Source organism: Cervus elaphus, chromosome X (genome assembly GCF_910594005.1).
Source record: "Cervus elaphus chromosome X, mCerEla1.1, whole genome shotgun sequence".
Taxonomy (NCBI): domain Eukaryota; kingdom Metazoa; phylum Chordata; class Mammalia; order Artiodactyla; family Cervidae; genus Cervus; species Cervus elaphus.
Window position 1 is genome coordinate 172599790 of NC_057848.1, and position 20726 is coordinate 172620515.

Below are 20726 nucleotides of genomic sequence, written 5' to 3' on the forward strand. Positions count from 1 at the left end.
GTGGGTTGCCATTTTCTTCTCTAAGGAATCTTACCGACCCAGGGATTGAAACTGCTTCTCCTGCAGGCAGATTCTTTACCTCTGGGCCACCTGGGAAGCAAAAAAATCCAATAGAGATACTTGTAAGAGATTCTTAGATGGGACTTCCCTGGTGGTCCAGTGGTTAAGACTCCATGCTGCCAATGCAGGGGGCACAGCTTTGATCACTGCTCAGGGGAACTCAAGGGCATGGCAAGCCACTCCAGTATTCTTGCCTGGAGAATCCCATGGACAGAGAAGTCTGGCGGGCTACAGTCCATGGGGGTCACAAAAAATTGCAACTTAGCACACACACAAAGTTTATCCAGTTTCCTCCTTCTCATTCCCAGTACAGTCACGACCACACACACACACACACACACATGGCAAAAGGGACTGGTCATCTGTACATCCTTAAGGCTGAGATAATTCAAGGGCTTCACAGGAAGAAGGACGCTGAAACAGAAGCCTCTGATTCTTTGGTGTTCCACAGCTACTGCCTCAGATGCTGGGAATTCCTTCACTGGCCGCTGGCCAAAACTTTTGTTTCAACTGAGTCTATGTGACCCCACTTCAAAGAACATAGCAGTATCTGACTAGCGGTAGAAATAACAGGAAACGACGGAGGACCGCTGTCTGAAAGGTGGTGGAATTTTTACTGCAACGGAGAGATTTCTTCCGGGCACACACAGCATGTTTCTAAAAGTTGGACAGGTTGTCATTCCTTAGCTCTGCACAATTAGACTTGTAGAAAGCCTGCAGGAACTATTGTGTGATTGGCTTTTAAAACAATTTAGTTTCTTACATTTCAGAATAATTTTAGATTGGGACTTACCTGGTGGTCCAGTGGTTCAGACTCTGTGCGTCCACTGCAGCGGGCATGGATTCCCCGGCAGAGGAAGTAAGATCTCCAGGAAAGTAAGATCCCGCATGCCCTGTGGCATGTGGCTGTTTCTTTTTGTAAATAAAGCTTTATTGGTACCATGCCTCATCCATTCACTTACCTTCTGCCAGTGGCTACTCTGGGGCCCCCAGGGCAGTGGTGGGTAACTGCAATAGAGATCATGCAGCTTGCAAAGGCAAAAATATGTACTATCTGGCCTCTTCAGAATAGGCCTTCCCTGGTGGCTCAGCTGGTAAAGAATCTGCCTGCAATGCAGGAGACATGGGTTCGATCCCTGGGTTGGGAAGATGCCCTGGAGAAAGAAAGGCTACCCACCCCAGTATTCTGGCCTGGAGAATTCCATGGACTGTATAGTCCACAGGGTCGCAAAGAGCCGGACATGATTGAGCAACTTTCACTTTTCTCTTCAGAATAAAGTTTTCTGACCCCTTGATAGACTAAAGTGTTGTCACAAGTTTGAGAGTCCGGGGCTATGGACATGTTTCACTGTGGATGAGACCCACACCAAGGACATCACGATGAGACCCAAAGACCCGAAGGGAAGAGCCACCACGTTCAAACCATGGGCTCCCTCAGGGAGCGGGCAGACCCACGCTTTCTCTGTGAGTGCCTTTCGGTCCCTCCGAGATGGAGCTGTTGCTCTGGTCTGGGTATCAGACACGTTTCCGCCGTGTATGTGACCAGCTGCACAATAAATTTGTGTCATCTGCAAACACGAGTTCTCGCCACAAGTCAAGCCCTTGAGGTTCGTGTGGATTTCCTATCACCTGCTCACAGCTGCTTCCCTAAGCAATGTAGCAGTCATTTCGATATCAGCGAGAGTCTGTGGTTAGTGAGCAGACTGCCTCTTTATTAGTTGAGATCTGACTTCAGAGCACATGCCTGCCCAGAAACAGTCATTTCACTTTACTATGTTAGTATACTGTGCCTCAGAAAGGAACATAACATTTAAATGAAGGTTGAAATATGTAATGTGTGTATATGTGTCAATGGACATGAGTCTAGGTGAACTCTGGGAGTTGGTGATGGACAGGGAGGCCTGGCGTGCTGCGGTCCATGGGGTTGCAAAGAGTCAGACATGACTGAGCAACTGAACTGGACTGATAAATGTGTCCATTCTATACATCTCCCTGTGGGACCCTATACCAAGGTCACAGGTGTGGAGCGCTTGGACCAAGGTCACAGGATAAAAACCTCTGGAACTGATCAAGTCCTATAGCAACTGGTGCCCTGAGCCTCCAGATCTAAACTGGCCAGTTTCCTGACCCCATATGAGCTAAAATACCCACTCTGTTATCCACCCGATAGCATCCTAGGGGCTTCCCAGACGGCACTTGAAATAAAGAAACAGCTTGCCAATGCATGAGACATAAGAGACCCAGGTTTGATCCCTGGGTCAGGAAGATCCCCTGAAGGAGGGCATGGCAACCCACTCCAGTGTTTTTGCCTGGAGAATCCCCATGGACAGAGGAGCCTGGCAGGCTACAGCCCATAGGATCTCAAAAAGAGCCGGACATGACTGAAGCGACTTAACACACATAGTATCCTAACCAATCACCTAATGCCACCCTTCGAGTAGGAATTTTCTGTCTTGAGGCTATAAAAATGGGCAGCTAGCCCATCAAAGGGGTCAGCCCTCCCTTGAGCCGGCCCCCTGTTCTAAAAGCCTCTCCCACTCTGATAAACTCTCCTCTCCTCTCATTCTGCCTCATCTCTGGAAACTTTTCCAACCGGTGCACAGACCACAACACTCCCCCCAACACACACTTCCTTGAAAGTGCAGTGACCTTCAGATGCCATCACATCTGAGACCACCTGCGACCTGCCTCCAGCCTCTCAAAAGTGGACTTCTTGTTGCTTCGAGACGCAAGTCGCAGAGAGTGCTTAGGTCGGTCTGACCCCTTTGCGGACACTCACGTTGACGGGGCGGTGAACCTCCTATTCCCTGCCGGAGCTGACAGAGTGATCTGCCTGGATTGAAGTCTCAGCTCTATGACCTCTGTGAGCTTGGACACGTCGCACGTCTTCTGCTGCCTTGGACAGAAACTGGAGATAGAAAGATGAGCCACGAGGGTGGGGGGTGCCAGTTAAGCCAGACTTGAAGTTGTCCAGTGCAGCCAACTCACGGAAGGCACTCGGATAAGGTTACTCAAGTTAGCTTGGGTTCCTTCTTTGTCTCTGGACACAAACTCCACCCTCTCCTTTCCAGCCTGGGCTCATCTCTTTGCAGGCTGAGACATGGACTTCAAGACAGTCTCATGGCGGCAGCACCGCATGTTCTGCTGACTGCTCTCTTAGGCACTATTTCTCAAGCCATCCATTTCTGCTGTTTCTTCAGAGCAAAGGCTGGGATTCCTTCAGGAAGCCAAGTCAGGTGAGGTTAATTCCCCACAAAAACCACAGGCCAGACTCTTTGATTTCTAAGTCTCAGTCACTCAGTTGGAGTCTGATTCTTTGTGACCACATGGCCTGTAGCCTGCCAGGCTCCTCTGTCCACGCAATTCTCCAGGCAAGAATCCTGGAATGGCTAGCTGCTGTTCCCTTTTCAGGGGATCTTCCCAACCTCTGATGGATCCCTGGTCTCCCTCATGGCAGGCAGATTGTTTACTGAGCCACTAAGCCCCAGGTTCAAAACCTATCCATTGTGTGCAATATTTGAAGAGCTACTGAATTCCCCCCGGGGTGGGGGGTAGGGGGACAGAAAAGGAGTTGAATGCCAAGATGTAACTCACCACAATGCTTTTTTATTTTTATTCTCTTAAAGCTCTGTAGGCAACCTTGAGCATTTTTTCCATTCTGGAGGACACTGGGCAGAAACAGACTGAAATGCAGTGACGCTGTTGCACGGATCCGCCCCCGGAACCTTTGGCATCAGGGCAAATGAACAGACGTGGCATTTTCATCTTCTAAGGCACGTTCCACACACGATCTTCCAAAAGAATGTTCTGCTTTCCAGGAGCCAAGGAAGTAGAAGATCAACTGTTCCAAACAGGTACTGAGATCTCCGCTCTCTGAAGGAATCAGGGTGTGGGGAGTAGTCCTACGATGGTTTGTCCTGTGTTTACAAGCAAGTGCATACTCTCCAAGGGTGGTTACGATCTCCACAGCGTCAGTGTGTGTTCTGACTTCTATCACAGCAGCTGCCCCCTGCTTCCAGACAAGCCAGCGCGGATCTTTCTGAAGCGGCAGCGTCTGCAGCTCCTGGTTAGAAGCTCTGCTTCCATCTCGCAGTGACCTCCCCTCTGCCTTCCGCCCCAACAGAAGCCCAGTCCTGTGGTTTCCCAGGAGGAAGGCTGAGGAGCTGAGGCCAAACTCTGTCTGTCTTAAAACTGCAAAGCTGGTGGTGGAAATGGAGATGAACCTCTGGCATGGGAGAAGGTGGAGGAAAAGCATAGGGACGCCTTACCTCTGGTTGGAAAAATTCTGAGATGGCATGTTCACTGCTGGGAGGAGGTCAAAGACTGTCTGCTCCTGGCTGCAAATGGGCCTGTTAAATTTCCTGATGATAAGTATGATGGAGTTGGTGTTTTTCTTTTTTTCAAGTTTTGGTTAGTAAAGAATCTGCCTGCAATGCAGGAGACATGGGTTTGATCCCTGGGTTGGGAAGATTCCCTGGAGAAGGGAAAGGCTACCCACTCCAGTATTTTGGCCTGGAGAACTCTATGGGTTATATAGTCCATGGGGTCGCAAAGAGTCGGACAGGACTGAGCAACTTTCACTTTCACTTTTGGTAAAGCCGTAACTTAGATGGGGCTCTTATTTTTCAAGCTTGAAGAATTGTTGTTGTTGGTTTGTTTTTTTTTAAAGCTCACTCAGTATATTACCAATAGTACTAATATCATTTTGAAACTTACGCGTATAGAATTCAGCATGATTTTCAATGTGTAATGCAATTCCTCTAAAAACGAAAACAGTCGGGCTTTCCTGGTGGCTCACACGGTAAATAATCCACCTGCAATGAAGGAGACCTGGGTTCAATCCCTGGGTCCGGAAGATCCCATGGAGGAGGGCATGGCAACCCACTCCAGTATTTTTGTATGGAGAATCCCATGGACAGAGGAACCTGGAGGGCTACAGTCCACGGGGGTCACAAAGACTCGAACACGAATGAGCGACTAACACACTTTAAGAAAATCTGGATAAACTTGAACATTTTTTTTTCCTAAACAGAGTTACTCTTGAAAGCTAATATACAATGTGAAAAATCTAACCCTATATTATTGAGATGACTAAAAATGGAGCGGACCTGAAGGTACAAAACGTGTGTGTGTGTGTGTGTGTGTGTGTGTGTGTCCAGTTTGGCAAAAGAGTTTCCCCTTTCTTCAAAGGTTTGTTGATTTCCAGCGAAAGTCCTAGCTCTGTGGGGTGATTTCCGTGGTGGAGAGCGCCCATAGAAAAGCAGTATTTTCAGGCTAATCACCGCAGGGTCACTGTTTATGAACTGGCAACGGATCAAAATGAAGGATGTCAGAGACTCAGACTGGTCAGACCTGGCAAGAGTGCGTGCTTTCTGGGGGAGATGGGTTAAGATGAGACAGCAGTGTTGGGGGCTCTGGGTTCTGGAGAATTAACCGCCTCCCACCCCGGGAAGGCCTGCTGACCGGCAAGAAAGCGAACTTCCCCGACCGTGAGCTCTCCGCCCCCCACCCCTCCTCCTCGCTACCAAGCATCACCCTCGTGAGGCCTCGTGGCGTTCTGCGCTGCCCTCACCGAGCCTGGCGCCTTTTCTGCCAGCGAGGGGCGGGGATCGGGCGGGGGCCGCGGGGAGGCCCAGGGCACATGACGCCCCCTCCCCGCGGCCCCCGCGCCCGGCACATGACCCAGGCCGGCCGGCAAACCCGAGTCGCGCGCGTCCCCAGCACGACCCATGGCCTCCCCGCGCCTCGGCACCTTCTGCTGCCCCACGCGGGACGCCGCCACGCAGCTCGCGCTGGGCTTCCAGCCGCGGGCCTTCCACGCGCTGTGCCTGGGCAGCGGCGCGCTCCGCCTGGCGCTCGGCCTCCTGCTGCTGCGGCCCGGGCGCCGGCCGGCCGGCCCCGGGGTCGTCTTGGCCCCGCCGCGGACCTCGGCCCGCGGCCCCGCCTCTGTGCGCATCGTGCGCGCCGCCACCGCTTGCGACCTGCTCGGCTGCCTGGGTGAGCGCGCGACTCGCGCGGGCCGGGGGAGGGGGGTACCCGGCGGTGTGCGAGTGAGGGCGCCCGGCCCGCGGGTGGGGACCCCTTCTTGGGAGGTGAGGGAGCACGGCTGCGGACTTCCGTGCGTGGTTCAGGGTCCGCGCGTACTGCGCGGGTGGAGACCCCTCCGCGCGCAGTTGAGCGCGCGCGGCCCGCGAGTAGGGCTCCTTCTGTAGCTGAGGATGTTGGGCCCCCAAGTAGGGACGCGTCTGTGCGTTTTTTCAGGGCGCGCCTAGGTGCGCAGTTGAGAGCCCGCGGCCCACGGGTGGTCCTCCGTGGGAGGTTGACGGGGTGCGGCCCGCCAGTGGGGACCCCTTCGTGGGAGTTGGGGGCGCACAGCCCGTCGTAGGTGGGCACCACTGCGTGCGCGGTTGAGGGCGCACGGCTCAAAGGTGGCGACCCCTCCGTGCACAGTTGAGCACACGGAGCCCGCGAGTAGGGCTCCCTCAGTTTGTGGGTGAGGACGCCCGGCCCCCAAGTACAGACCCGTCTGTGCGTTTTTTCAGGGCGGGCCTACGTGCGCGGTTGAGGACCCCGCGGCCCCGCGGGTGGGCCGCCGTGCGAGGTTGACGGGGTGCGCCCCGCCAGTGGTGACTCCTTCGTGGGAGTTGAGGGTGCACAGCCCGTCGTAGGTGGGGACCACTGCGTGCGCGGTTGAGGACACTCAACTCAACGGTGGGGACCCCTTCGTGTGAGGGTGAGGACGCCAGGCCCGCAAGTAGGGACCCGTCTGTGCGTTTTCTAGGGCGCACGCACCATGGGTACGGACCCCTCCGTGCCCAGTTGAGGGCCCGCAGCCCGCGAGTGGGGATCTTTCCCTGTGTGCTTGAAGGCGCGCTGCCCTCTAGTGCGGACCCCTCCATGAGCTGGTGAAGGCACACGGCTCGGGGTGGGAACCCCTTCATGCCCATTTGAAGGCCCATGGCCCGCAAGTGGGGACCTCTCTGTTGAGAGCGCGTGGCCCGCGAGTGGGGACGCCCTTCGTGGGAGTTGAGGGCGCACAGTCCTGTTGGTGAGGACCACTCCGTGCGCGGTTGAGGGCAGACGGCCTGCCGGTGGGGTCCCCTCCGTGTGTGGGTGAGGACACCAGGCCCATGAGTAGGGACCCATCTGCAGCGTTCTCCAGGAGTCAAGTACCATGGGTCGGGACCCCTCCGTGCCCAGTTGAGGGCCAATGGCCGGAGAGTGGAGTCCCCTCCGTGTGCGGTTGAGGGCGCACGGCCCGCAGGTGGGGACCACTGCGTGTGCAGTTGAAGGCACCAGTCCGCGGGTGGGAAGCCCTCCGTGCCCAATTGAGGGCCCATGGCCTGCGAGTGGGAACCACTGCGTGAGCGCTTGAGGGCACACATCTTTGTGGTGGCGACCACTGCGTGCACGGATGAAGACACACGGCCCATGGGTCTGCGAGTGGGAACCTCTCTGTGCCCAGTTGAGAGCTCGTGGCCCACGAGTGGGGACGCCCTTCATGGGAGTTGAGGGCGCACAGTCTTGTGGTGAGGACAACTCCGTGTGCGGTTGAAGGTGTGTGGCCCGCGAGTTGAAAATCCCTCTGTGTGTGTTCGAGGGCGCACGGCCCGCGGGTGGGAACCACTGCGTGAGCGTTTGGGGGCGCAAAGCCTTGTGGTGGGGACAACTGCATGCGCGGTTGAAGGCACATGGCCCGTGGGTGGGAAGCCTTCCGTGTGCAGGCGAGGACGTCGGGCTGCGAGTTGGGACCTGTCTGTGGGTTTTCCAGGGTGCGCATAGTGCGTGTCGGGACTCCTCCACGCCCAGTTGAGGCCCGCGGCCCTTGAGTGGGGATACCTCCGCGTGTGCTTGAGAGCGCGCTGCCCGCGAGTGCGGACGCCTCTGTCTGAGGTTAAGGGCGCACAGCCCGTGGTGGGGACCACTGCGTGCGCAGTTGAAAACACCTGGCCCGCGAGCAGGGAGCTGTCTCCGTTTCTCAGGGCACGCTCACCTTGGGTCAGCACCCCTCTGTGTGCCATTGAAGGCGCGTGGCCAGTGAATGGAGACCTCTTCTTACGCGGTTGAGGGCACACGGCCCGCGGGTGGGAACCCCTCCATGCCCAGTTGAGGGCACGGGGCCCGCGAGTGGGGACCCTCTTCTTGGGAGTTGAGGGAACACGGCCCTCAACAGGGGAATCCTTCATGTGCAGGGAAGGACACCAGTCCCAGGAGTGGTGAGCATGGTTCAGGGTGTGCCTACTGCGGATGGGGAACACTCCATGCGCGGTTGAGCGCGCCTGGTCTCCGGGACTGGAGACCCCTCCATGTGCGGGTGAGGACGCCAGGCCTGCAAGTGGGGGACCCGTCTGTGAGTGGTTGAGGGCGCCCGGCAGGCGGGTGGGGTCCCCTCCGTGCAAGGATGAGGGCACCCTGCCCATGGCTATGGACCCATCTGTGCACGGTTGAAGGTGTGCGGCCTGCGAGTGGGGAGCCCCGTGTAAGAGTGGGAGTGCCCAGCCGGCGGGTGGTACATGTTTCAGGGCAAGCGGCCGTGAGTGGGGACCCCTCCGTGTGCAAATGGGGACCCCCCCCCAGGGAGTGGGTACCAGATGTGCGTGGTTGAGAGCGCCTGGCCCACTGGTGGGAGGACTGATCCAGAGATGCCTTCCCAGGGACACAATGGGAGGAGGAGTAGAATCTGCAATACAAGATGGGTAAAAGTTGCTTCCAGGGACTTCTTTTTTTTTTCTTTTTCTTTAACACTTTGATGTATTTGTTACTGCTCTTATTAGGGAAACTTCAGGCAGTGCTGTGAAGGAGAACCCAGAAAATACAATGGTTCCATGATCGCTACACCAGTGAGAAACTAATAGTTAATATTATCAGGCCTGAGTGCACACACATGCAGTTGTTTCCAAACCAATTTAGCAGGATCAGGAAGAAAACTCCATATATACGATAAAATTTTTATTTCCTTTTTTGTCTATGTATCCATCTGAGTTTTGTTTATCACAGGTGTGCAAACTTGTAGTCTCTAGGCTAAATCCAGCCTGCTTTTCTATGTACGGGCCATGAGTGAAGAACTTTTTTACATTTTAAAGTGTGTTTTAAAAATCTACAGGGGCTTCCCTGGTGGCTCAGATGGTAAAATGTCTGTCTGCAAGGTGGGAGGCCTGGGTTCGATCCCTGGTCAGGGAACAAGATCTCACATTGCCGCAACTAAGACCTGGCCCAGCCAAGTAAATAAATGCTTTTAAGAAAACCTACAGAACAACAGTATTTCTGACATGTAAGCATCCTGTGAAATGTGAATGTCAGCGTCCACAAGTGGAGTCTGATGGGGACACAGCCATGCCCCGCACTTGTACCCTGTCGAGGCCACATCTTCCGCCCACCGCGATCCCCCACGAGGGCAGAAGTGAGTGTTGTATAGACAGAGTGTGGGCCATAGAGCCTAAAATGTTTTCTCTCTGATCCGTTACAGAAACTTTGCTGACCCCTGCTTTCAACCCTAGCATGGCATGTTTTACGAACTCTAAGCTCGATACTGCTGACCTTTTAAATTTTTATTTTGGACTTTATTACATATATGCAAAAGTAGAGAGACTGTATAATGAACTCCCTGTTCTTATCACCTAGCTTCCTCTATACCTCATCCCTGTACCCCACTCTCCACTGAATTAATTTGAAGCAGATCCCAGAATTTATATCGTTTCATCCACGCAAATCTCAGTATGTAACTGTAGAAGATTTCAACATATATATATAATTATATACATAATTATAATATATAACTTATGTCTCTTGTAACATACTGTATACTACATGTGTGTCTATGTTATTCACTCGCTCATGTCTGACTCTTTGCAGCCCCATGGACTGTAGCCCACCAGGCTCCTCTGTCCATGGGATTCTCCAGGCAAGAATACTGGAGTGGGTTGCCATTCCCTTCTCCAGGGGACCTTCCCAATCCAGGGATCAAACCCAGGTCTCCCGCATTGCAGGCAGATTCTTTACTGAGCCACCAGGGAAGCCATATACTGTGTAGTATGTTACAATATTATTATATATTACAATATATAATATATTTACTATGTTATATTAGTGAAGTGAAATCACTCAGTTGTGTCTGACTCTTTGTGACCCCATGGACTGTAGCCCACCAGGCTCCTCTGTCCATGAGATTTTGCAGGCGATGATACTGCAGTGGGTTGCCATTTCCTTCTCCAGGGGATCTTCCTGACTCAGGGATCGAACCTGGGTCTCCCGCATTGCAGGCAGACACTTTACCTTCTGAGCCATCAGGGAAGCCCAATATGTTATATTAAGTATAATATAGTATCATTTTATAATATATAATTATATATATAAATATATCACACTGATATCATTACTGCCTAAAAAATAAGGAAAACCGATTCCTTCATATCACCGCTACATGTTCAGGCATGTCACACATGCCAGTTTTCGGTTAGTTAGCTCAAATCAGGATCCAAAGAGCGTCTGTGTTCTGTGAGCGCTGACAGGTGCTGGCCATGTTGGAGTCATCTGCTCTTGAAGGAGAGGCCTTGATGGTATTTGAGTGCCTTCCACCTCTGTGTCCTGAGGGTTTAAGAGCAGCTTCTAGCCACCTGGACCAGATATCTGGTGGATGTGTCCCAGGGCCTGGCTCTCCTGCTCCTCTTGCTGTTTTGTGCTTGGAGATGCTCAAGAATCTGGACTCCAGACACGTGCTATTGAACCTCTTAGTCACTTTTTCAGATTGGAGTAAGACAGGAAGGAATACTTCCCTTTCTGTTAGCGACCAAGCGAATGTGGTACCGGATAATTAAATTAAAAAAAAAAATCGGTGTTCTCCCTGATTCTGCTGAAGCATTTGGGGGAAGCATCTTAATAGTTTCAGAAACTTGAATATCTGGAAATAGAGTTGCAACCAAACATCTTCTGGGGGTCAGGAAATAAGATTGGTACATCCTTTGGCCTTTCGAAGGAAGGTACATGGCACTGTGGGCAAATGAGCAGAAGCAGGAGTCAGGGCAAGGCAGGAGGTGTCTGGACCTCCTTGCTGAAAAATAACAAGCACAGATGCCAAGGCGTCCCTGGTGGTCCAGTGGAAAAGGACCCACCTGCCAATGCAGGGGACGCGGGTTCGATCCCTTGTCCGGGAGGATCCTGCATACTGCAGAGTCTCTGTGAGCCACAATTACTGAGCCTCCGCTGTAGAAACGGAGGTCCACAACTTCTGAAGCCCACGACCCACCTAGAGTCTGCACTCCACAACAAGAGACACCACGGCGATGAGAAGTCCATAGTGAAGAGTAGCCCCGACTCTCTGAAACTAGGGAAAGCCTGCAAAGACCAGTGCAGCCAAAATAAAGACAGAAAGAAATACAGATGCGTGTCTCATGGGGTGTTTTTTTTACCCAGTATTTTTTAAAATCTTTTTTCTTTTCCCCTAGACAAATTGCACAGCTTGTGGGATCCCGATTCCCTGACCAGGGATTGAACCTGGGCCATGGCAGTGAAACCACAGAATCCTAACCACCAGACCACCAGGGAACTCCTGCCCCAGCTTTACTGAGACTTCATGGACACACAGCACCAGGAAACATTTATGTATCCAGCACAAAGACTCACATTTACCAAAAATGTTTCCTAAACACCCGTTACCTCATATACATGCAAAAAAATAATAATAAGGTGTTTATTGAGCTCAAAGCAGAACTCTCTAGTGAAAACAACGAAGCACTATTTGGAAGAAAACATTATTTCTGTTATTTGCGCTGAAGAATGAGAAGCGACATCTTTAGGATTTTAGCGTCCATAATTCCCTTTGGTGGTGTAGGACACAGTGTATATTTGGTTGCCTATTTTGAAGTATATGTGTTGTATGCCAACTATACACATTATGCTAGTAGTATACAAGTCTGTACTGTTCATCTCCCCTTGAGCATTTTGTGTTATGCAGTGTACACTCAAACAGATGTTATTGCAAACCTAACAATCCTAATATACACCTCGAGTGTGGATACTGATTAGAGGCGAATTAGGTATCTGAATCTAAGAGCAAGGAAAACTTACAAATAATAAATGTCAGAAGTCGATTATCAAGAGCTACCTTGTGAAAATCTTCATTTTTTTTTTTTTTTTAAAGAACGGAGGAACTCTCTTTCACAACTTCAGAATAAGCTTTTTTGGGACTTCCCTGGTGGTCTGGTGGTTGAGACTCTGCCTTGCAATGCAGGGCACGCGGGTTCGATCCCTGGTCTGGGAAGATCCCACGTGTGGTGGAGCGACTAAGCCCATGCACCACAACTAGTGAGGCCGCGAGCCATGACTGCTGAGCCCAGGCGATGAAACTACTGGAGCCCAGGTACCCTGGAGCTGGTTCTCTGCAACAAGGAAGCCACAGAGACGAGAAGCCCAAGGGTAGCAGCCCTTGCTCGCTGCACCTAGAGAAAGTCCTGTTAGCAGCAACAAAGACCAATCAATAAAATAAATCAATACATCTTTTTTTAAAAAATTAAAAAAGAAAGAATGTGCTTTTTTTTTTCAGTCATTCTTTTTTTTTTTTTTTTTAACATGAGGACTAGTTAAGCTGGACACTAAAAATATAGGCAAGAAATACACACTGTTATTCACACCGTCGCCTCTTAGAGGCAAATAAACGAACAAGCAAAATAAGGGACATGGCTGTAGCTGATGTCAGTGAAAGTGGAAATCAAAGTGCCTGCAATTGCTCCGCAACCATAATCCTTATCTTCTGAGTCTGTTTTTTTTCCTCTCTGTCTCTCCTGCACACACAAACATGTGTATCTTTCCTCTTTGCCTCCCTCATGTCTTTGTCTCTCCCTTCCTATCTTCTATCCATCCATCCTCTCATCTGTCCATGCGTCCATTTGTACATCCACCATTTTTACAGTCACCAGGTCCCCTTTAGGTATGAGTCAGGAGCAGATACAAAGAAAGCATTATCACCTGGTTGCCCCTTAGGTATCGTGGTCCGGTCTGCGGTGTGGTTAGGGTTTCCGAGTTTCGTGGACGACATCTCCGCCGTGAACAGGACAGACGTGTGGCCAGCTGTCTTCTGCATGGGGAGTGCAGTAAGTGTGGCTCCCCTGGTCCCCCTCCCCACCCCTTCACTCCCCTCTGTTACACTGAGTCCTTGAAGTGTGGTCCTGACCCTTCCACCAACCCAGTGTGGTTTTTAGAAAAGCTCAGAGACCCCACCCTTACCCCACTGACCAGGAACCCTGTGTTGGGGGAACTGTTTGTGATTTAACAAACCCTCCAGGGGTCTCTGGAGGTTCCCAGGTGGCTCACAGGTGAAGAACCTGCCTGCTAATGCAGGAGATGCCAGTTTGATCCCTGGGTCAGGAAGATCGCCTGGAGGAGGAAACGGCAACCTACTCCAGTATTCTTGCCTGCAAAATCCCATGGACAGAAGAGCCTGGTGGGCTACAGTCCATGGGGTCACAAAGAGTCAGACATGACTCAGAGACTACACAACCACCAGTGGCCTCTGAGCCTCACTCCAGGTTGAGAACCACTGCACTAATATTTTCCTTCCCCCATCCCTAAACACACGTTTAATCCTTACCTAAGATTTAGCCACAGTTAAAACAAACTGGTTAGTAAAAAAAAAAAAAAAATGGAAGGAAAAGAAAAAAGAAAGTTATTGATTTGTTGCAGGTATGTACTTATCAAAACTGTATCTAAGTACATCTATTCGTGGGCTTCCCAGGTGATGCTAGTGGTAAAAGAACTCGCCTGCCAATGCAGGAGACATATGAGATGTGGGTTCAGTTCCTGGGTCGGGAAGATCCCCTGGAGGAGGGAATGGCCACCCACTCCAGTATTTTTTGCCTGGAGGATCTCCATGGACAGAGGAGCCTGGCGGGCTACAGTTCACGGGGTCGCAAAGAGTCAGCCACCATTGAAGGGACTTAGCATTACAGCAAGTCCCTGCCTTCCTTCCCCTGGGAAGGTCCATCCTGAGCATCCTCTTTCATCCTCAGCAGAAGGGCTTCTGGTTCAAAGTGCCAGGCCAGGCCTTTCATCTCTGAGCCCTTCATCTCTCTGCCTATACGCGTGAGCACCAGGCGGGGCTCGCTGGACCAGTCCAAATGAGCAGACGGGGGAACCAAGGCACCCACCTGTCCCCAGGCCACATCCCAGTCTGGGCTTCCAAGGGTTGCCACGTGTCTGCGGAGGGATTTCCTGGGACCCTCCGATGACGTCAGGGGCGAGGCGGGGCCACCTGCAGCCTGCACCCAGGGGCTGGGATGACGTCAGGGGTGGGGCGGGGCCACCTGCATCCCGCACCCAGGGGCTGGGATGCCCCGCTTGTGATTACAGCTCTGGATCCAGCTATTGTACAGCGCTTGCTTCTGGTGGTGGTTCTGCTATGCGGTGGACGCCTACCTGGTGATCCGGAAGTCGGCGGGACAGAGGTATTCAGAGCCAGCAACCGGGTTCTTCTGCCCTAGCTCGTTGCCTGAAGGGAACGTTGGAGAGGCCATGAGCACTCTTATTTCTGTAGGGTAGACATGGAAAGTGAAAGAGGAGAGCGAAGAAGTTGGCTTAAAGCTCAACATTCAGAAAACTGAGATCATGGCATCCAGTCCCATCACTTCCTGGCAAATGGATGGAGAAACAGTGGAAACAGTGGCAGACTATTTTTTTTGGGGGGGGGGGGGGCTCCAAAATCACTGATGGTGACTGCAGCCATGAAATTAAAAGACGCTTACTTCTAGGGAGAAAAGTTATGACCAACCTAGACAGCATATTAAAAGGTAGAGACTTACTTTGCCAACAAAGGTCTGTCTAGTCAAGGCTATGGTTTTTCCAGGAGTCATGTATGGATGTGAGAGTTGGACTGTAAAGAAAGCTGAGCCCCAAAGAATAGATGGTTTTGAACTGTGGTGTTGGAGAAGACTCTTGAGAGTCACTTGGACTGCAAGGACATCCAGCCAGTCCATCCTAAAGGAAATCAGTCCTGAATATTCATTGGAAGGACTGATGTTGAAGCTGAAACTGCAATCCTTTGGCCACCTGATGTGAGCAACTGACTCATTGGAAAAGACCTTGATGCTGGGAAAGACTGAAGGCAGGAGGAGAAGGGGATGACAGAGGATGAGATGGTTGGATGACATCACTGACTCAAGGGACATGAGTTTGAGTAAACTCTGTGAGTTGGTGATGGACAGGGAGGCCTGGCGTGCTGCAGTCCACGGGATTGCAGAGTTGGACACGACTGAGCGACTGAACTGAACTGAACTGAGACGCAGTCCATCAGAAACTCCCAGTGGGCACTCCACCAAGAAACATCTAATGCCAGCTTGTTTTTATATAAAAAGTGGAAGGCACAATCAAAACAGTAAGGTATTCTTGCTGTGCACCTCAAACGTCTGTCCCTCCTGTCAATCTTGAAAGCCTTCACTTCAGTTCACTTCAGTTGCTCAGTCGTGTCCGACTCTTTGCGACCCCATGGACTGCAGCATGCCAGGCCTCCTTGTCCATCACCAACTCCCAGAGTTGTACTCAGACTCATGTTCATTGAGTCGGTGATGCCATCCAACCGTCTCATCCTCTGTCATCCCCTTCTCCTCCCACCTTCAATCTTTCTCAGCATCAGGGTCTTTTCCAATGAGTCAGTTCTTCGCATCAGGTGGCCAAAGAATTGGAGTTTCAGTTTCAGCATCAGTCCTTCCAATGAATATTCAGGACTGATTTCCGTTAGGATGGACTTATTGGATCTCCTTGGAGTCCAAGGGACTCAAGAGTCTTCTCCAACACCACAGTTTGAAAGAGTCAATTCTTTCGTGCTCAGCTTTATTTATGGTCCAACTCTCACATCCACACATGACTACTGGAAAGACCATAGCTTTGACTAGAGGGACCGTGAATGCCTTAGATTAAGGGAAACAGATGAGACTCAGAAGGCCAGGTTGTTTATGCTTCCACTTGGATGAAATGTCCAGAATAGGTGAATCCATAGAGACAGACGGTGGGTGAGAGGTTGCCTGGGGCTGGAGGTGCAGGCGTGATGGGGAGAGACCCCCGAATGGGTCTGGGTGTCCCTTTAGGGGGATGAACATGTTTCAAAACTGGCTTGAGGTGGGGCTTGCATGGCACTGTGGATGTCCTAAATGCCGCTGAGTTGTTCACTTTAGAATGGTGAGTTTGATGTCACGTGACTTTCACTACTCGGCGCTAAAGGGTGAAGCAGCCATAGACAATACATACACAAGTGGGCATGGCTGTGTGCCAATAAAATTTTATTGACAAAAGCAGGCAGAGGGCCGGATCTGTACTGAGGGCCATGTTTAAACAAACAAACAAACAAAACCACCCTCTGAGGCACAATCAGGGGGCTGTTTGCCGAGAGTCTGCTCTGCAGACTCTGCTGAGACTCTGCTCTGCTCTGCTGAGAGTCTCCTCTGCTGGCGGAGTGTGGGGCTGGGCAGGTGCTGGACCTGAGGTTCTGGACCTGTATTCTCCCTTTCCCAGTACCATCCTGCTGTACCACCTGATGGCCTGGGGCCTGGCCGCCCTGCTGAGCGTGGAGGGAGCCCTAATGCTGTACTATCCTTCCATGACCAGGTAAGCCAGGGCTCCTCCAACGCCCGACCCCCTTGGGGCATCCTCCTGCAGGACATGCCTAGGTGCTGACCCCGCGTGGGTGGGCGGGCCATTGTCCAGGATCCGTGCAGCCGCGAGCACATGCCTGGCTCCTTGAGTCGGTCAGGGTCCCCCGCTCCTGCCCGTCACGTGTGTGTTGGTTTGGTGCTGTGCCCAGTGTGGATACACAGCTTGAGGTGGGGCTTGCACGGCACCGTGGATGTCCTAAATGCCTCTGAGTCGTCCACTTTACAATGGTGAGTTCGACGTTACATGACTTTCACTACTCAGCGCTAATGGGTAAAGCAGCCATAGACAATACATACAGCAAGTGGGCATGGCTGTGTGCCAATAAAACTTTATTGACAAAAAGCAGGCGAAGGGCCGGATCTGTACTGAGGGTCGTATTTAAGCAAACAAACAAAAAAACAACCTCAGAGGCACAATCAGAGCTGGGGGTGCATCTCTTCTCTCTACATGCCTGTGATGGGCATGGCTTTCCCCTACCTGCTCCTTTTTCTTTTTATCCTTCAAACCAGCTTCCTCTGGGCACACAGGTGAGTTGAACATCCCAAGGATGCATTGCAGATGTCTGGGAGACTCAAAGGGTTGCTTTTAGAATAGCTCATTTTCAGCCTCTGCTGTCTGCACGTTTTTTTCATGTCTCCATCCTGTGCTCTTCTGAACACACGCTGGGAGATGTGGCCTCTGAAACTGTCTCAGACATTTCTTTGAGTCTGAATCCCTGCCCTTTACCATTTATAAAACCTCAAGGCCCCTCTAAGGAGATATACTCTATGTTTTAATGGAAAACTGGAAATCAGAGGTTGGATATAGTGTCTTGGTGATTTTAAGGTGGTGTAGACCCAGGGAGGGGCTTCCTGGGTAGCTCAACTGGTAAAGACTCTGCCTGCAATGCAGGAGACTCCAGTTCAATTCCTGGGTTGGGACGTTCCCCCAGAGAAGGAATAGGCTACCCACTCCAGTATTCTTGAACGTCCCTGGTGGTTCAGACAGTAAAGAATCCACCTGCCATGCGGGAGACCTGGGTTCAATGCTGGGTTGGGAAGATCCCCTGGAGGAGGGCATGGCAAACCACTCCAGTATTCTTGCCTGGAGAATCCCATGGACAGAGGAGCCTGGCAGGCTACAGTTCATGGGGTTGCAGAGAGTCAGACACGACTGAGTGACTAAGCACAGCACAGCACATACCCAAGGATCAGTACAGCATGGCCCTTAGTACAGATCCGGCCCTTCACCTGCTTTTGTAAATAAAGTTTTATTGGCACACAGCCGTACCCGTTTGTGTATGTATTGTCTATGGCTGTTTCCATTAGAGTTGAGTAGATTTGACAGAGGCTGTGAGGGTTCTGAAGCCTAAAATATTTCCTATCTGTTTAGAGAAAAAGTTTGCTGACCTGTGGTGTAGACTGTTTCTCCCCATCTTTCTTAATTTCTTGTAGTTGCTCAGTCAAATGTGTCCACAGTCCTATTGCCTTGTCAACTGTGACTACTTCCAGGCCTGTGTGTAGACCCCTCAAAATAACCTGTTCTCCCCAGGAACCTTAAAAGGACAAAGACAGAGTAAGCAGCTGTTACAGAGGGATGCACTTAATCGGAAAGAGAATTTTTATCCCTCACCTCCACCTGTGGGATCCTGGGGCTGTTTCCTTTGAGCCCAGGTGCTCCTGAGATTAACACAAGGCCTCCCCCAAGCATCTTAATTCTCCATCATCTCATCTTCCAACATCTCCACCCTCAATCATCCCCACATTCTATCATCTCCAACATGCATCACCTCCAACCTCCATCATCTCCCATATCCATCATTTCCAACTTCCATTATCTCATCTTCTCTAACCTTCATCATCTCATCCTCCATAATCTTCACTCTTTACCATATCCACTCTCCATCATCCCCTAATCTCCTCCTCCATCACCTCCATCCTGCGTCATGTCCACCCCCCATCATCCCATCATTTCCTCCTCTACCGTATCATCCTCTATCATCTCATTCCCTCAGCTCCACCCGGTATCAGCTCCATCCTCCCTCATCTCTTTCCTCCATCATTTCCATTCCTCCACCAACTCCACCTTCCACCATCCCATCACGGCCACCCTCCATCATCTCATACTCCATCATCACCACCCACCGTCATCTCCAGCCTCCATGATGTCCACTCTCCATCATATCTACTCTCCATCCTGTCCTCCCTCCATCATCTTCTCCTTCCATCACCTTCTCCCTCCATCATCCCATCATCTCCTCCCTCCATCATCTCCACCCTCCATCATTTATATCCTCAGAGCCTGAGACCCACAGCCCCCAGGACTGTGCAGGCTCCCACCCTCATTCATTTGTCCCTCATGCTCATCAATCAGATTTCATCTTTTGCTCCTCGTGTTTCCATTTCTCATTTCTCCCCTCAAGCCCTTGTAGACCATGGTTTAGCTTTCACAGCTGAAAAAGAAAGCTTCTTTTAAAAAAGAACTCACCATCTTCACATGGTATTGCCATCCTTAGGGCAAGAAAAGATGGGCACTGCATTTTTCATGCCTGTTTTCATGCATTTTCTGGCCACTTTCATCTCTGGTTTGAGCACTCCATACTGATGAAAGCACCGGCATCTTTATCATCCCTGCCCTGGCCACCAGGGCTGCGCCCTCCTCTGGTTTTCCACCTCATCTGGGGTCCGACCTGAGCAACTTCTCCTTTGGATTCCCTCTCCCCCTTTGCCACTTTCTCTAATTATGCATTTGTTCAGTGACACTCCCGGCTTTGGTAACATACCTGTGTGTAGCACACCACCATGTCCTGTTGCTGACGAATGAGTCTCCCAACCCATCAGTAGACATTCCTGTCTTTCCTTCTGGAAAGAACCACCAAAATGATTATGGGTCACCTTGAGAACTTGTGTCCTGAGAAACAGGCAGCTCGGGTGTTTTCAGTTGTCCGAGGGCAGAGCTTGGATCTTATGGGTGATGTCAGCCAGGCCTCGCATGTAGTAAATTGCTGAGCACCTTACCAGTTTATTGAGTGCCTTTGTCTTGCTTGAACAGTGTGTGTTTTCTTTGAAGGGGCCCCACAGGGGGGTTGTGGTGGGGGTGGGGGGGTCCACCATCCCGGAGTCTTTTCCTGTCTTTACTGTTTTCCGGCAGGGAGCTTGAAACAGCAGCCCTCTTTCTGAGACAGACAGAACTGTGATTGATCCTCCTTCTCCTTCTGTGATTACTTGCTTGTCCACAGACATGATGAGATGTGAGTCAGCTTTCCTTCAGGCAGCCAGAAGTGATCTGTGCATTTCCCTTTGTGCTCTGGGTCCTCTTATCTCCGCTTTCAGATAAGGCAGCGGGTTATTTCAGGCAAAGCCTCATTGTTGCAGAATGTCTGCGTTTTTCTCCCCGCCGCCCCCAGGTGTGAGAGGGGCCTGGAGCACGCCATCCCCCACTACATCACCACGTACTTGCCGCTGCTACTGGTCCTCGTGGGCAACCCCATCCTATTCCGAAAGACGGTGACTGCAGGTAAAGGGCAGGGAAGCTTCCCCGGGGAGGAGGCCACGGGATGAGCCCCAGGTCTTGGGCCCCAGTCATTATCTAGGACCCCTGACCTCATCTGTCATCCTGCAGAGATGAGCAGAATGAAGCTAGGGAGAGTGAGTGCGTTTACATCAGTGACAGGGAGTGAGCCTACTCAGTCACGGGCTAGATGAAGTCTTGGCCAGCATCCGTTAGCGCACAGCCCAGGGACCCGTGGACTTTTTCCCTTCTACCTGGACTCATCCTGAGTCTGTCCTTGGCGTGCCCCCAAAGACCCAGTGTCCTTGAAAACTGGCGGAGGGGGAGATGGAAACAGGAGAGGAAAGGAAAGGTCAGCCGTGGGCCAGGGGCGGAGATGTCCATGGTGGGTTGGAGGGGGCTGGCTCCCCCTGTTGTCTGGGCCCGTGTCTTCTCCCAGCTGGGCAGGAAACAGGAAGGGGAGTGCAGGATGTGAGTCAGAGGCACCAGAATGTGTGCCCTGTGGGTCCCTCACGGGCAGAATTGGAATAAAGAAACACACC

General features: G+C 51.6%; 1 protein-coding gene and 1 long non-coding RNA gene across 4 annotated transcripts in view; one reads left to right on the forward strand and one right to left on the reverse strand.

The window, feature by feature from the left end:
* Positions 1-3825: 3825 nt before the first annotated feature.
* Positions 3826-20726, forward strand: part of GPR143 (G protein-coupled receptor 143) — a 34932-nt gene continuing 18031 nt past the window's right edge. The window contains exons 1-5 of one of the 2 annotated variants that reach the window (XM_043895126.1): positions 3826-3914; positions 13036-13145; positions 14401-14495; positions 16555-16647; positions 20081-20190. In XM_043895126.1, coding sequence (XP_043751061.1) covers positions 3863-3914; positions 13036-13145; positions 14401-14495; positions 16555-16647; positions 20081-20190 — 460 coding nt within the window. In that variant the 5' untranslated portion in view covers positions 3826-3862. Of the gene's footprint in view, positions 3915-5557; positions 6058-13035; positions 13146-14400; positions 14496-16554; positions 16648-20080; positions 20191-20726 lie in introns of those variants that run through there. The other variant, XM_043895125.1, reaches the window with a different exon arrangement.
* On the reverse strand, positions 10387-20100 carry LOC122689050. 2 transcript variants are annotated; one of them, XR_006339713.1, is made up of 5 exons: positions 19457-20100; positions 18084-18229; positions 14467-14578; positions 13021-13129; positions 10387-11046 (listed from the first exon to the last, which is right to left on the reverse strand). It is a non-coding gene; the product is annotated as an uncharacterized LOC122689050 (long non-coding RNA). The 2 variants fall into 2 exon arrangements; XR_006339712.1 differs by having other exon boundaries at positions 10387-11391.